The sequence below is a fragment of the Sus scrofa genome, chromosome 9 (assembly GCF_054392235.1).
Source record: "Sus scrofa isolate SSC_HxYL_T2T_F1_AM1 chromosome 9, Sscrofa_HxYL_maternal_Yorkshire_Landrace_v2.0, whole genome shotgun sequence".
In the NCBI taxonomy this organism is placed as follows: Eukaryota; Metazoa; Chordata; class Mammalia; order Artiodactyla; family Suidae; genus Sus; species Sus scrofa.
The window spans coordinates 124,733,498-124,750,914 of NC_139391.1; the positions used below are offsets into that span (position 1 = coordinate 124,733,498).

Genomic DNA, 17,417 nt, shown 5'->3' on the forward strand with positions numbered 1-17,417 from the left:
TTCCTTTTTAAATTTCCCGCACCCCTTTTCCTCCCCGCCTCCCCATGTCAGCTCCACTTCAAGCAGCAGCCCGGGAGACCCAGCGACCAGGACAAACACTGCAGGGCGGTTGGAGAAAGAATTATTTGGAAAGTAGGCGGGACTGGCTGAATGAATAACTCGGTGTCCGATTTTTCCTGCCTTCGGCGGCAGTTCCTCCTCCGCTTCGTTACTCAGTTGCATACGCGGCTGGGCTCTCGGCCCTCGATTGCTCCGGCCTATCACCCTGGGATGCCGCCTGCCGCCGCCACCACGGCCGCGGCTGCCGGGCTTGTGGGAGCCGCGGCAGAGCTGGAGCCTGAGCTGGAGCCACGGCAGGAGCAGTGGCCTGAGAGTTAGGGGGGCGGGCCGGCTCATTCCTGGGGTGGGTGCTGAGGACAGGCAGGCGAGAAACCGGGGTCACCGCCCTCCTCCAGGCTGAGGAAGCGGACACTCGGAGCCCCCGAGGCGGCGGCGGCGGCGGGAGCCGGTCAAAGGGGGCAGCCCCTGGCGGCGACGCCCCCCGCCCAGCCCTGCCCGGCCCCGCTCCATCCCCACCCCCGGCCGGATCGGACCGCGGGGGACGCCGACCCGGGCACCGAAAGGCGGCTCCGAGGGGGCAGGCAGGCGAGCCGCCCCTCCCGGGTCTTTCCACGTCCCCTCCCGGGAGGGACCCACACCTGAGCCCGGACCCACCCCCGCCCGGGGCCACGCTGGATCCGCCTCCCGGCCTGGGTCCCGCCCGCAGGCTGCAGGTGGGCTGCAGCTTCCGAGACGCGGGCAGTGGGCGCCGGGGAAGGAGGTGAGCCGCGTCCGCGCCGGCTGCCGCTCCGGTCCTTGCCCCCGCAGCTGCGCTCTCCTCCTCCCCTTCCCGCAGGCAGGGCGCGGATCCGCGCGCCCGCCCCGCCGCCGCCGCCTTGTCCCTCCGGGGCACCATGGAGCTCTCCCTGTCGTCCGGCGGAGCCGCGGAGGCGCTGTCCTGGCCGGAGATGTTCCCGGGACTGGAGTCCGACTCGCCGCTTCCTCCTGAGGAGCTGGAAGCCGTTGTCCCAGTCAGTGGCGCCGTGGCCGGTGGCATGTTGGATCGGATCCTCCTGGAGTCCGTGTGCCAGCAGCAGAGCTGGGTCCGGGTGTACGGTAAGGACGAAAGGCCGTCTTAGAGGCTAGTGTTTCTTGTCTTTGCTCAGGCTGAAACTCATTCCCTGGTCTCTGATCCGTTCTGAGTCCCCATCCATCCAGGGTCCGTTTTCCACATCCCTTTTTGTTATGGAGTGCATTCCTAACAAGTTTCTCCAGACTAGTACTGGGGGAGAGAGGTGTGACTCAGTATGATCTTTGGACCTTTTCAGGCACCTGCAGTAAGTTTAAGATGGAGTTGGACTATGCAGACTTAATTCTTAGGTGGTTACTTCAAGGGAAGTAGACAGTCTTCAAGAACACACCATGAAATCAAGTGAATGGGGTTTCATTTCTTTTTCTTGAATGAGACAAGGCTGGAAAGCAAGATATAATGAACAATCTTAGCAGAGGATACAATAATAAAATGAAAACCAAAATTTATTTGATGGAAACAGTCTAATTCTATAACCTCTTTATGAACCTCACTCTCTAAAGGCAGACACTTAGTCGAAGGGGTGTGGATTGTTTTAGATTGCACTATTGTTTCTGGTGCTCTTTGTAAAGTGACTGGGTTGCTACTCAGCAAGTTAAAAAGTGATGAACACACTAAAACTTTCCCTTTCTGCATTCCTAGTAACCACCTCTTTAATTAAAACTGAATGATGAGATTCTGTTAGGGTGAGTCTTGTGGCAGCATTAAAACCATGGTGCTTTGGAAAACCCATAGCCTGGCATTCAGAACTGAGCTGTGTCTTTCCAAAACACTGAACCGTCAACGTGTTTATCGCTTAGCTTACAGGAATACGAAAGACATTAGTAATGTGGCTGAGGAGAAGATGGCAAATTTGAAGCACCTGGTATCAGCACACTGTTAAGATGTTATCCTGAAGTCGTGCGCATCTAAGCCTGTAGTGATCAAGTACAATCCTTTTTTTTTTTTTTTTTTTTTATCCTTCTGAACAGGGTTTGTGTTTATGACTTTAATGTTGTCTTCCTGGATAGTTCAGTTAATTTCAAGACTTTAAGTCTATTACTATCAGAAAGATCATAGAACTGGGAATCCAGAGATCCAAGTTTTTGTCTCAGTTCTGCCCCTAAGTGGCTGTGTGATTTGGAGCATATCAGGTCACTTTTTTGACCTGGGATTCCTTATCTGTAAAATGAGTGGATTAAATGATCTCGTACTGGTCTTCTCAGTTCTAAAAATCCAGCAATTTTATTCTTAAGGATTTATGTATTAGCCCTTTGTATTTGGCTGGATGTTTTAAAATGTTTCTCGATGTTATTTTAATTAACTGAAAGAATTAAAGCAAAGAGGTTGGAGATGATGCAAGGTCACCCAGTTCATTCTCAGCAGATTAAAACCTTTAGAGTCTGGCTTTCCACTCACCTGCTAATCCCACTTAGCCCATAGTGTATAACAAAGGTTGATGAGAATCTGAAAATGAGCTTGAATTAGGGTATATTGTAGTTATTCCCTTTTCCTATTTGCTCCTTCTTTCTGTCCTTAGATACTTGTTTTGCATACTGTTTTTTATGTGAAGTTACAGATGGGACCTGTTACCGCAAGAATACATACATATGGTAATTCAGTATTTGAGTGTCCACAACTCTTCTGCCTGGATTTTCTAGACCTAGTGTTAACTGCGTTCTTTGCATGTAACTATGTGCTTGTTTTTGTAGTCTATTCCTAGGGCTAGGTTTGTGTGGTGTATGGCTGTGTTTCAGTATGTGTATATATAAGTGTGTGTTATATTCTTAAATATATATGTATATCCTCCCTCCCAGACACATACCTAATGTGCATTTCAGAGCCAGTTTGAAGACGTCCCACGGCATTGTGATTTTTTTTTTGTCTTCCCTATCAATTAACCATAAGTTGTTTTTATTTACTGTGTAGTACTGCTGCTTTCCTTCCTCTAAGGCAGCTCATCCTGGTTACTATTTTATTGTCTTTAGTTTGATGTAATAAATATTCCAAAACTATCTGCATGACTCCTGGCTTTTCTATGTCCTTAGCCGGTTTTTAAGTTGCTTGTTGTATAACTCACTGAAAAGCTTTGAAGTAAAAATAATGGAATGTGGAAGTTATTTTGAAAAAACAGTTCATTTTGGTTTCCTTATTTATTTGTTTGTTTTGTGTCCTCAAAATCCTCATTGTTTTGGGACATCAAGGTTCTTTTATGCAATTGAAAGAGACTTTGGTGAGTGTAGTCAAATGTTTTTAAAGAAATCCAGAAATTAGTCTAGAGTAGGCAACTGGGGGTTGAGGACTGAGTTTTCATTCTGCCTTTGCCACAAATTATTGTCTAACTTTGGGCAAGTAATTTTAAGTCTGTGGATGTAGGTTTTTACATAAAATGTGCAATCTGGAGTAATTGGTATCTATGGTACATTTTAACTTTGGAGTTGTCTGATTCTATGGCCTGCCCTATTATTTTACCTACGACTTGGCCTCCCAATTCCAGCTTGACTCTTGGGGGGCTGGCCTCAGGCAAGGCTTTAGTGCGTTTAAATCATGGCTGTTGGGATTCTGGGGAGCGCTTTTATCAAGAGGTCCATCAACCCAGTTTAGAAACAGGGACTGTTGAGGGTAGACGTATATTTATTTGGAATGTTTTCACAAGATAGGAAGGTGGGGACGGGAATCGCAGAGCTAACTCATTCAGTTTTGAGACCTAACCTAAAATAGCCAGGGGACTTTTAAAGATAGGGTGCAAAACAAGGAGCTGTATTAAGTACTGCTGGCTTCTGGCTGTGGTTCACATCTTCTGCAATGTACTTCTGTTGGAAATCAGTATGCAGACAAACAGCCACAAGAACAGAAGTTACTCCTCCCTGCAAAAATCTTAACAGAAACTTTTATAAATAATATTTTATTAATTTGCCTCACAAAGTTTGAAGACTGGGCACTGTTTTGAGTTTGCTCGTGATAGGCCGGGCTCTTGAGTGGATAATACCTATCTCCAGATTTTGTGTATTGTCATGATTGGAAACTCTTTTGGAATATGTTCAGAGCTTTGTAATAGGTGGATCTATATTTAGAACACAAACAAATGCACATCTTGGAGACACAGCTAGAAGAAAATACATAGGCTGTGCTATCCTTTATTTTAATTTTAAACTATTTCATTTGTTTTATTCCAGTATTGTAAGTTGTGTCTGTGTCCATCAAGACTGTAACATTTTTGACACCAGGGATTCAGTCTGTCTTGTTTATCTTTGTATCCCTATCTTGCCACTCCCTTCATTGTCACTGTGTCTAGCAGATGGATACCTTGCTCTTGGTAAGTCAGTGTCTGTTGAATGTTGATCCATCTGTCCTTTGACCATGCAGTTCTCAACCTGACTGGCTGTATGGGTGGTAGAGTAGCTTAAACAAAGGCATGCCACAAACAGCTAAATATGGATGCAGAAGCCAAGAGCATCAAATGCAGAACATTTTTCAGATATTTATAGCCTCAAAGCGAAGTCAATTGGCTGAAAAAGCTCAGCAGCCCAGCAAAAGGAAACGGGAGCGAGGAAGCCAGGCTCACTGTCTGTGCTTTCTGGTAAACAATGAGAACATTAAAATTAACTACTTTACCATGAATGGATGGTGAGTGTAGGACACTACTGGGGGGAAATGTAAGATACCGGTCTTACACAATGTAAGTGCCTGCATTGGAGCCCTGAACCCATCAGCACAACAGGTCTGCAAGTGTATGCACAGATATGCTCTTTGATAGCTAGAGGGGAAATACAGTTCTCACAAAAAAGCAATCACCAAGACATTATTCTGTTTTGAATTTTAATAGTATGAGCAAACCTTATCTAAAATATTCATTTAATAAAATAAATAACATCAATGTGATTGCCTACCATTAAGCTAATATATGGCTTCTTGTTTTTTGAGGATTGATAGGAACCTGCTGGAAAATTTCTAAAGGCTGGTACTGTTTCAGCAAGCAGAATAAAAAGGGAATTTATTATCCTGCATCAGATACCATATAATTCTAGAAATATGGCAGTGGGAATTTGGTAAGAATTTCTTATAAACTGGATATGAGTTGATGGGGGCAGAAATCTTACCTGGATGTAGTAAATAATATTGCTTGTGCCTCACCAATTAAAACAAAGGATAAAGTATATTTTATTGCATTTTTAGGAATATGTCCCTGTGTGTGCTTAATATATGGCTACCAGTAACAAGTCGAGGAAGTTGTTTCATTTTGGTCTTGTATGAGTTGGTTGTGACTAACTCACTAGTCTTATACAGAATGTTCTTAACATAATTAACTTTGAATATTCTTAGCAAATAACTCATTCTTACACATCTTAAATATGCACCCCATGACTCCTGTTTTGTATTAATATGTAGGTAAATGAAATTGTTCAACCAAGACTTAAAGTTGTACGTGCTTTAGCTAATTGATTACCAGAAGAAAATCAGTGAATATGTACTCAGTACATCCCCAAATATGCTCATGTTACTTAACTGTTTTAATTTCCTCAGATACTATCAATTGAACTTTTACAAATAAGTGTTAATGTTTTAGGAATTCTTGGGATCTCAAGCTTGAGTTCAGTACTTAGGATGGGTCATTGACTTTGAGTGTTGACACATTAATTTCCCATGATCTCCAGTACATTTTATACGTAGTAGGAGGCGACAGTTCTCCACTGAAATTAGAACTTCCAAGAAGGCCCAGGCATGTACTATTTATTTTAAATTATATTGATTTCAAACGTCCCCCTTTTTTCATCCTTTGAGAGAAAAGTTGTATATCTCACTTAATGTATGTGTTCTACAAATGTCACAGATAGTGGACTGTTTCCTTTACAACATCTTAGTATTCTTCTATACTCCGGTCATTTTGGTTTATTGCTATTTCATTTGCAAAGAATAAAGCTATTTTTAAAGAATGTAAACGATACAACCACCGTCTCTTTTACAAAACCATTTGGAGTGTTTCAGAATTCAAAACTTTTGATTTTGGAAAATATGGTGTGAATACAGTGACATAAACCCCCTAGTGGTGCCTGGAGTGACATCCAGGAATCAGTCATGTTAATATTTCTGCAATTAAACAAATGGACGTTCACATTAAATATGGTATAAGACTATAAATAGCATGATATCAGTGCAGGTCAGATTTTACTGCTAGATAAGTTATATAAAGGGATTTTTAGAGCCTTTTGGACTTAGGAATTGCATATATGGAACTGAGGATCTGCTCAAATTCTCTGACATAAATAATACGAAATTCTAGAATGCTCCTGTTTATGAGACTAGTTTATAAGGATTGCCTTTATCTTTTTCAGATAATAAAATTCAGTGCATAAACTTTAAAAAAATGATGTGCAGTGTCCTATTATGTTGAATGAAATACAGTTCTCTGATTTGCTAAGGAAAAGAAAAGAGATTCACATGACAAAGTAGGCTTTACTGAGATTACTGAGGAAATGTTGCCAAGGCAGTGGTTTCTAATGCTTTGTTTCATTAGAAAGAAGGATGAGGTAAGTTGAAGCGGAGGGTTTATGTAATTGTTCTTAGCAGTTGCTCTCTTTAGTAGCGCACAGTGATTTGATCACCTTTTAAGTAGGTGAACCACAAAAAAGCATTCAACTAATGACTGAGTTAATCCAGAAAAAATTCAGCTGTCGGCTCTCTTGTCCTTCCCTGTTGAAGTAACTTGTAAGTAACTAGAGAGGTGTTTGGTCTTGTTAACCAGGAGGAGGAGTTGCCCATGTGCTGAGGGCATTCCTGAAACTGTTTCACCCCGCCCTGGCAGAGGGATAATTGCTCTCTGATGTTTGTAAAAACACGCTTCGGAAGTTCGCTTTGTGGCTCAGTGGTCAATGAACCCGACTAGGATCCATGAGGATGCAGTTTCGATCCTGGCCTCGCTCAGTGGGTTAAGGATCCGGTGTTGCGGTGAGCTGTGGCATAGATCGCAGATGTGGCTTGGATCCTGTGTTGCTGTGGCTGTGGTGTAGGCCGGCAGCTGCAACTCCGATTTGACTCCTAGCCTGGGAACCTCCATATGCCCCGAGTATGGCCCTAAAAAGCAAACAAACAAACAAAACACCTTTCCTCCCAAAGGCTATCAAGTGCTCCTCAAGACTTGCTGGTGGAGAATCTTTTACAAGTTTAATGTAGCTGGCCTTCTGGTGGGAAGGCAGCCAGCCATCAAGAAGCACATGGTATTTAAATGGTAGGGGTGAAAAAAGACGTCCTGAGACTCAGTGCAGTGGTGTTAGTGGGTATACTGTAAACAAAATAAATAAAAATTGAGCTCTTGAAAGCGAGACAGAATTTCATTTGCTGGTCTGTGACATAGAAGTTATCTCCTTATCGCCACTAGCGGGGTTCAGATGTTTGGAGTCTTGAGTTTTACCTTCCCTGACCAAGTGTTGGTTGCATTAATTAGTTATCTGCAGCTGCTTTGCTCATAAGGGCCCAGTTTAGATCCTGATTGCATTCTTATACCTCCATAAATTGTCTTCAACATGAGGGTAAGTTCTGTTCACATTGTGTCATTTTTCAGTAGGTTTTCTGAAAATAACCCCCCCCTCTCCTGAGTCTGAGAGATTGGTAATGCTTGCAGATAGTGTTTAGAGGAGTGAAAATTTAGAGAGGAAACATTTTAACCTACGGTAAGAAAACAAAATTCAGAAGAAAAGTGTGAAAAAGTTAAAAAGCAACTTTAAATTTGATAGTCTTAAATGTTTTTCAAAATAAGCCCTTTACGTTTCCTCATTAAGGAAACTGGCCGAGGAAATTTAGCTTATTCCCAAAGTTGGAGACAAATTCCGGTTTGTCAGGATTAGAACTCTTAACCTTAGATTCCATAGCCTCCTGTTTTAGCTTCTAGATCTTACTGCTATTCCTTGGGGAGATGGCCTTTCAAAGCTGAAGGTCAGTGAGAAATACCAGATTGTTCGTTTCACAGTCTTTAAGGGAAATGCTGGAAGTACCATTACCTAGGTAACAGAAAACAAAAATGGTCAAAACATCCAGAAAGTAGGAGGATGAGAATAATCTCGAAGTGATCCTTAAGAGGTAGACTAGAGGACAGAGTAGGTCTTTTTAAATCCATGTTTTCCTAAATTCTTTATCCATAAATTCTTTATTCTGTGGTTGGAGTGATATTTTAAGGACATTTGAACATTTCATTTATGATCGTTAGAACCCTGGATAATACCTGATAACTTTCTAACTTGCCTTTAATTTCTAACCTCTCTGATTCATATCGTTAAGAATTGAATACTTTTTTCCTAATTATGAATATAATCCATACTTAATGTAAAGAATTTGAATTAAAGGAAAAGCCAAAGAAGATTAAAATCACCTATAATTCCACCTCTCAGAGACAGTTCTTTTTCAAATATATTTTATTCCAGTCTTTTCGGAGTACGAATGTACTTGTTTGTACATATTTGGTTTGATGCTGCATGTTTTCTATCCTGCCTTTTTCCTAACAGTGTTGTTTTTTGATTTTGCTTTACCATGCCAGTGGCGTGCCAAGTGCTTGGGTCAGGGATCGAACCCACATCACAGCAGTGACCCAAGCTGCTGCAGTAACAGTGCCAGATCCTTAACTGCTAGGCTACCAGGGAACTCTTAACAGTATGTTTTCTTATGTTTTTGAAAATGTTAAAAAAAAACCTTTAAACTATACTTTTATTTTTAAATTTAATTTAAAAATAGATAACACATTTCCTTCTTTCAAAATTGAGAAGATATAAAAGGATATGCTTTGAGGTCTCTCTCACCCCCCACCCCTTGCCACTTCACTTGCCATCTGGTAGTCAGTCATTGCCCCCTCCATAAATCAGTACATGTTTGAGATTCCTGTGTATCCTTCCTTTCTTATTCCATGCATCTAGAAGCAAATAGATAATTTAGACAGATAAACTCTGCCAAGAGTGGGGTCCAGGAAATTTAGTTTAAAGAAATGCAGGGTCATGTTTTTTTCTGAGGCTGAAGAAAGGACTGGAGCAAGCCCATAGAGGAAGTTGGTTGGGCATTCTGGGATTCTGGAGCAGGTTGTTCCTTTGCATCTGAATTGATAGTATTGTAGTTTTCATTGTGTATATGTTTTTTTTCTCCTTTTTTACAGAAAGATAACACATTATAGGAATTGAACTTATCCTTGTGTTATTCCTCCCTCACATCCCCCCTCCATATACACTCGTTAATAATATATGTTGGATATATTTTCAGTCCATTTGTAAAGTAGTTCCTCATTCTTTTTATGGCTGCCTAATGCCTGGATGAATCATAATTTAACAGCCCCCAAAGTTTTTCTGGTATAAGTAATAGTGCAGTGAATAATTTTGCTCTTGTATCAGTGTATCTGTAAGAAAAATTCATAGACTTGCTAGGTCAAAGATAGGGTGTATTTGTAATTTTGAAACATACTCCCAAATTGCTCTTCTTAGGTGTTAAACCTATTTACATTTCTTCAGCAATGTATGAGAGTGCCCATCTCCCCATACACAGGGAATTATTAAAAAATTTTTAATGTGACAATTTAAAGGTAAAAAGTAGTCATAGTTTCAATTTTAACTTTTCTTGTTTCTTACATTGAATGTCTTATAGAGCCATTTAAATATGTCCTTTTCTTTGACTGTGCATATCTTTCGCCTATTTTTATTGGGTTGTTAGATATTTTTCTTAGTGATTTGTGGGAACTCTTAGGAGATTAGGTAAAGAGCCCTTTGTCTGCCATGAGTTGGCAGTATTTCCTTTTTCTTTCTTTTTTTTGGAGGGGCTGTGCCCATGACATGTGGAAGTTCCAGGGTCAGAGATCAAACCTGTGCCACAGCACTGACAACATGGGATGCACAAACCACTGCACCACAAGGGAATTCCTCCTGGTATTTTCATTAGCCTTTTTTTTTTTTCTTTTCCTCTATGAGGAAATTATTTTTATGCAGTTGAGTGTATCAGTTTTTTATGGCTTTTTAATTTTTTTGTCATAGTTAGAAGGGCCTTTCCTATTCTTTTTTTTTTCTTTTTTTAGGGCCATAACCGTGGCATATGGAGATTCCCATGCTAGGGGTTGAGTTGGAGCTATAGCTGCTGGCCTGTGCCACAGCAGCTTGGGTCCAAGCCACGTCTGTGACCTACACCACAGCTCATGGCAATCCCGGATCCTTAACCCACTGAGTGAGGCCGGGGATGGAACCTGCAACCTCATGGTTACTAGTCGGATTCATTTCTGCTGCTCCACAACGGGAACTCCAACTTTCCTATTCTGATGTTATCAGATAACTCTCATGGTTTGTCTAGTACCTCTTTGTTTTCATTTTTACACTTAAATCTTTGATCCATTTGGAATTCACCTGGAGTAAGTTATGAGATACTGATACAATTTCATTTTTAGAAGGATGGCTTTCCACTTGTCCTAACACTGGAATTTGTTGACTAATTCATTTTTTTCCCCACTGATTTAAGATGACTCCTTTATCTCTTACTAGGTTCCCATTTAGTTTATTTCAAGATTTACTATTATGTTATATTAATCTGTCCATATTCATATGCCAATATCACACTTCTTTATACTGAGGCTTATAATATGAAAATATAATTTTTTTTGTTTTTAGAGCTACATGTGTAGCAAATGGAAGTTCCCAGGCTGGGGGTCGAATCACAGCTGCAGCTGCTAGCCTGCACCACAGCAATGTCAGATCCAAGCTGTGTCTGCTAGTTACACCACAGCTCATGTCAACGCTGGATCCTTAACCCACTGAGTGAGGCCAGGGATTGAACCTGTATCCTCATGGTTGCTAGTCGGGCTTGTTACTGCTGAGGCACAGTGGAAACTCCTGAAAATATAATTTGTTTTGTTATTTATTTATTTATTAATACTTAATGAATTTTATTACATTTATAGGTGTACAACAGTAATCACAACCAAATTTTATAGCATGTCCATCCCAAACCCTCAGTGCATCCCCTTACCCCCGAACCTGTCTCCTTTGGAAACCGTAAGTTTTTCAAAGTCTGTGCCTCAGTATCTGTTCTGCAAAGAAGTTCATTGTGTCCTTTTTTTAGGTTCCACATGTCAGTGATAGCCTTTGATGTTGGTGTCTCATTGTCTGACTGACTTCACTCAGCATGATAATTTCTAGGTCCATTCATCCATGTTGCTAAAAATGCCAGTATTTGTTCCTTTTAATGGCTGAGTAATATTACATTGTGTATATGTACCACTTCTTCTTGATCCACTCCTCTGTTGACGGGCATTTAGGTTGTTTCCATGTCTTGGCTATTGCAAATAGTGCTGCAATGAATATTGGAGTACATGTGTCTTTTCAAGTCATGGTTTTCTCTGGATAGATGCCCAGGAGTGGGATTGCTGGATCAAAGGGTAGTTCTATGTTTAGTTTTCTGAGGAATCTCCATACTTTTTTCCACAGTGGTTGCACCAATTTACAATCCCACCAACAGTGTACTAGGGTTCCTTTATCTCCACACCCTCTCCAGCACTTATTGTTTGTAGTCCTTTTGATGATGGCCATTGGCGTAAGGTGGTACCTCATAGTGATTTTGATTTGCATTTCTCTAATAATGAGTGATGTTGAACATCTTTTCATGTGTTTTTTGGCCATCCATATGTCTTCTTTGTAGAAATGTCTCTTTAGATCTTCTGCCCATTTTTTGATGGGGTTGTTTGTTTTTTTTGGTATTGAGCTGTAGGAAGTGTTTATAAATTTTGGAGATGAATCCCTTGTCAATTGATTCATTTGCAAAGATTTTCTCCCATTCTGTGGGTTGTCTTTTCGTTTTGTTTAGGGTTTCCTTTGCTGTGTAGAAACTTAAGTTTGATTAAGTCCCATTTGTTTGTTTTTACTGTCATTAGTCTAAGAGGCAGATCTGAGAAGATGTTGCTGTCATTTATGTCAGAGAGTGTTTGGCCTCTGTTTTCCTCTAGGAGTTTTATAGTGTCTGGTCTTATATCTAGGTCTTTAATCCATTTTGAGTTTATTTTTGTGTATGGTGTTAGGGGGTGTTCTAATTTCATTCTTTCACATGTGGCTGTCCAGTTTTCCCAGCACCACTTATTAAACAGGCTGTCTTTTCTCCATTGTATATTCTTGCCTCCTTTGTCATAGATTAGTTGGCTATAGGTGCGTGGGTGGAATTCTGGGCTTTCTATCCTGTTCCACTGATCTATATTTCTGTACTGTGCCAGTACCATATAGTTTTGATGAGTGTTGCTTTGTAGTATAGTCTGAAGTCTGGGAGCCTGATTCCTCCAGCTCCATTTTTCTTTTTCAGGATATCTTTGGCTCTTCTGGGTCTTTTGTGCTTCCAAAGAAACTTGAAAATATTTTGTTCGAGTTTTGTGAAAAATGTCCTTGGTAATTTGATAGGAATTGCATTGAATCTGTAGATTGCCTTAGGTAGTATAGTCATTTTGATAATATTGACTCTTCCAATCCAAGAGTATGGTATGTCTTTCCATTTGTTTGTATCATCTTTATTTCTTTCATCAGTGTCTTATAGTTTTCGGAGTGCAGGTCTTTTGTCTCTTTAGGTAGGTTTATTCCTAAATATTTTATTCTTTTGGATGCGATGGTAAACGGAATTGCTTCCCTAATTTCTCTTTCTGGTCTTTCATTGTTAGTATATAGAGATGCCATCGATTTCTGTGTATTAATTTTGTATCCTGTGACTTTGCCAAATTCATGGATGAGCTCTAACAGTTTTCTGGTAGAGTCCTTAGGATTGTCTAGGTATAGTATCATGTCATCTGCAAGTAGTGATAGTTTTACTTCTTCCTTTCCAATTTGGATTCCTTTTATTTCTTTAACTTCTTTGATTGCTGTGGTTAGGACTTCCAAAACTGTGTTGAAGAGTAGTGGCCAGAGCGGACATCCTTGTCTTGTTCCTGTTCTCAGCAGGAATTCTTTGAGCTTTTCACCATTGAGAATGATGTTAGCTCTGGGTTTGTCATATTATTATGTAGAGGGAGGTTCCTGCTGAAGGGTTTTTATCAGAAATGGGTGTTGGATTTTGTCAGAGGCTTTTTCTGCATCTATTGAGAGGATCTGAAAATATAATTTGTTAATGACTAATTTAACATAACTTATTTAACCATTACCCTATTTTAGACATTATTATTTTTAAAAAAATTTTATATTAGTAGTATACACATTCTCTTTGTACACAAGTCTTTGAATTGAACTTTTGACTCTTTCCTTAGGCTGAATTCCTAGAAGAGTATGATTTTAAAGGCCTGAGACTTAGTGCCAAATTTCTGTGACCTTCCTGGAAAGCAATTCCTGCCACAAGTTATGAAAATTTGGCTCATAATTTTAAGTCCTACTTCTATATGGTTACTTTCGACCTATTGAAGTATGTCTGCATAGATTCCATGTAGTGCCTTAAACATTATTTAGCACCTGTTACATGTACTCAGGGTTCTAGTGTTTATAAAAGTGACCTTCAAAACTGAGCTCCCCCCCCCCCCAGTGGTACTTCTTTTGATTAATGGCATATTTTCTAAGTCAGTGAGAGAAGGGTATGAGTGTAGAGTCAAAGCAGTTTGGGGAGTTCCCGTCGTGGCGCAGTGGTTAACGAATCCGACTAGGAACCATGAGGTTGCGGGTTCGGTCCCTGCCCTTGCTCAGTGGGTTAACGATCCGGCGTTGCCGTTAGCTGTGGTGTGGGTTGCAGACGCGGCTCGGATCCCGTGTTGCTGCGGCTCTGGCGTGGGCCGGTGGCTACAGCTCCGATTCAACCCCTAGCCTGGGAACCTCCATATGCCGCGGGAGCGGCCCAAGAAATAGCAACAACAACAACAACAACAACAAAAAGACAAAAGACAAAAAAAAAAAAAAAAAAAGCAGTTTGGTCTGCTAAAGTTCAGATCTATGCCCATGGCCTTATTTGTACTGTGTTAGACTTTCCAACTGAAATAACCTGACACAGGTACATAATGTGTTAGATTTTCTAAGAAGAACATAGTTGGTACTCCTGCATTTGTGTCCTCCTCCTCCTCTTAGTTTCTCATTAAGAAGGAATGATCTGTGATTTGAATATCGGTCTTTTGGTTTTAGCTACACGAACAACTGAGGCGTGTATTTAATGTAGCGCTCTGTTAATGTCAAGTTTTTAGCATAGGATTAATTTAGGTATGTCCTGGGGAAGTTTATAATGTCAAACAGAGCCAAATTCGAGGAATGACAACAAGAACTAACATTTAAGACAGAAGTAGTTTAAATTTTCTTCTGGAAAAAAGGACAGCAGTAGGAGTGGGATTGAAAAGGCATAGTTTATATAGACCATTAACCAGTTAATCAGATTTTCTTTTCTATTTTTAAAGGATTTTATATTTTTAGAGCAGATTGAATTTCACAGCAAAATATAAGGGCGATAACAGAGATTTCCCATATATCCCCTGTTCCCCCACAGGAATAGCCTCTCCTGTTATCAACATTCCGGACCAAAGCGTCATATTTATTACAATTGATGAACTACGTTAAGAGGTTATTTTCACCCAGAGTCTGCATTAGGGTTTACTCTTCATTTGTATATTCTGTGGGTTTGGATAAATGTTTAATGACATGTATCCACCATTACGGTATCATATACAGTATTTTCACTGCCCTAAAAATCTGTGCTCTATCTTTTCATCTCTCTGTACCCCATACCCGCTAACTCCTGGCAACCACTGATCTTTTTATTGCCTCCATAGTTTTGCCTTTTCCAGAACGCTCTATAGTTGGAGTTATACCCAAATTTTCTTTGATCTGTTATCTGTTTGCTTAGCATGGAATAGGAGCAAACTTAGGAAAAAAGTAGTTTAACTTTTAATAATGATATAGAGCAGTTTGAGAGTGAAATAAGGTATCCTCTATCCAGTTAATCTTGTGGAAGTTTGTAGGGAATTTTGTTTGATTTAAATTTGGGCAGGATATAATATTTAAGTACCTTGCTCCCATTATTTCCTCAGGCTTGACTCTGTATAATTTTCTGTGTATTTGTAAGTTTCAAGACTACCCCTGAATGAAGAAGCCTGCGGCCTTTCTAGTACATTGTTCCTGTTTTGAAATGTGCCAGTTTTGCCCAGTGGTTGGTGATTAGCCCATATCAATGAACAGACCTTGAAAAAGGCGCCTGGGAAGTTCCCATAGTGGCTCAGCGCGTTACGAACCCGACTAGTATCTATGAGGATGCTGGTTTGATACCTGGCTTCGCTGAGTGGGTTAAGGATCTGACATTGCCATGAGCTGTGGTATATGTTGCAGACATGGCTTGGATCTGGTGTTGCTGTGGCTGTGGCATAGGCTGGCGGCTGGCAGCTGCCAGCTTCTATTAGACCCCTAGCCTGGGGACTTCCAAATGTCTCAAGAGTGGCCTTAAAAAAGAAAGAAAGAAAGAAAGAAAGAAACAAAGAAAAAGAGGAGTTCCCGTCGTGGCACAGCAGAAACGAATCTGACTAGGAACCATGGGGTTGCGGGTTCGATCCCTGGCCTCACTCAGTGAGTTGGGGATCCAGTGTTGCTGTGAGCTGTGGTGTAGGTCACAGACGTGGCTTGGATCTGGCGTTGCTGTGGCTGTGGTGTAGGCCGGCAGCAACAGCTCTGATTCGACCCCTAGCCTGGGAACCTCCATATTGCTGTGGGTGCGGCCCTAGAAAAGGCAAAAAGACAAAAAAAAAAAAAAAAAAGAAAAGAAAAAGATGCCCAGTACAGTAGTTATCAACTAATAGAAGATATGGTTCAAATATAAAAAATGACTCTACTTGTAGATATTCTGGCTTCAAAAAGATTTTGTAGTGGTTTTCATTTTTACAGAAATATGCTAATTTTTGAATCTTGTTTGATAATATGATGAAGAAACAGCAGTATCGTATGTGGTGATTCCTATTGAGGTAAAAAGATACTCGAGAAGCTTTGATATGGTGGTATCTCTTACTGTTTTGTTCAGGTCAGGAAGTCCTAGGTCATTCTTTTTTTAAGCACCCTCGCAATCAGTTTAAGAGGAAATTTTTACTTATTTGCACTTTGGGTTGGAACCTGAGTTCCAATCCAGTACTTTTTCAGGGAAAAATTACCCTTTCACTATTATCCAGGTTTATAGTTGCTGTTTCTAGTTTAGTGTATTTGTGTTAAAGTAGATCACAAGCTGTTTAAAGAAGCATTTTTATGCTTTTCTAAGTTGTCTTAACATTGAGTAGTGTGTCTTATTCTAGCTTCCCTGCCTCTCTTGGGGCTATGTAGATAAGAATGGACATTGAGTTCTTCTCTGGTGAATTGAAGAAATATAAGCTAGGATGCGAGGGAGAGAGAGTGACCAATACATTCTTCTTTCTTTTTATATGGCCATTCCTGCAGCATATGGAGGTTCCCGGGCCAGGCATTGAATCCCAGCTGCAGCTGTGACCTATGCTGCATCTACGGCAAGGCTGGATCCTTTAATCTCCTGTGCCAGGCTGGGGATTGAACCCGTGCATCTTCAGTGACCTGAGCCGCTGCAATTGGATTCTTAATCTGCTGTGTCGCAGCGAGAACTCCCTAATACATTCTTTTGCATTCATTTTTTCCCTCTTATTGTGGTGGAATATATGTATATTTATATACTCCAAATTTCACTTTAACCATTTGTAAATGTTCAACTCAGTGACATTACATACATTCACAGTGCTGTGTAACCCTCACCACTATCTATACCCACTTTAGAGAAACTGCCAAACTTTTTCACATCTGAACCTTTTTACATTGCTACCAGCAATGTACTAGGGTTCTAGTATCTCCACATCCTTGTCTACCCTTTCTACCTTCCATTCTTTATTAAAGCCAGCTTAGTCAGTGTGAAGTGATGTCCCATTGTAGTTTTGATTTTCATTTCCCTCATGTAATTATTTGCTGTTTGTATATTTTCTTTTTTTACATTTTATTAAAATATTGTTGATTTACAATGTACCAACTTCTGTACAGCAAAATGACCCATGCATATATATATACACACACTTTCTTATATATATAGCATATATATTATCATATATATACATCTTATATTATCTTCCCTCATGATCTATCCCAGTAGACTGGATATAGTTCCCTATGCTATGCAGTAGGACCTCATTGCTTATCCATTCTAAATGTAATAGTTTGCATCTACTAATCCCAAACTCTCAGTCCATCCCACTCCTTCCCCATCCCCCTTGGCAACTACAAGCCTATTCTCTATGTCTGTGAGTCTGTTTCTGTTCTGTTGATAGGTTCCTTTGTGCCATATTTTAGATTCCACATACAAGTGATATCATACGGTATTTTTC

General features: G+C 40.5%; 1 protein-coding gene across 6 annotated transcripts in view; it reads left to right on the forward strand.

Moving 5' to 3' along the window:
• The first annotated feature begins 262 nt into the window (after positions 1–262).
• The window catches only part of RASAL2 (RAS protein activator like 2), a 388,065-nt gene continuing 370,910 nt past the window's right edge, over positions 263–17,417 (forward strand). For 4 of the 6 annotated variants that reach the window (XM_021063713.2, XM_084977749.1, XM_084977751.1 and 1 more), the window contains exon 1: positions 263–1,155. In XM_021063713.2, coding sequence (XP_020919372.2) covers positions 954–1,155 — 202 coding nt within the window. In that variant the 5' untranslated portion in view covers positions 263–953. The remainder of the gene's footprint in view (positions 1,156–17,417) is intronic. The other 2 variants (XM_084977748.1, XM_084977750.1) reach the window with 1 other exon arrangement.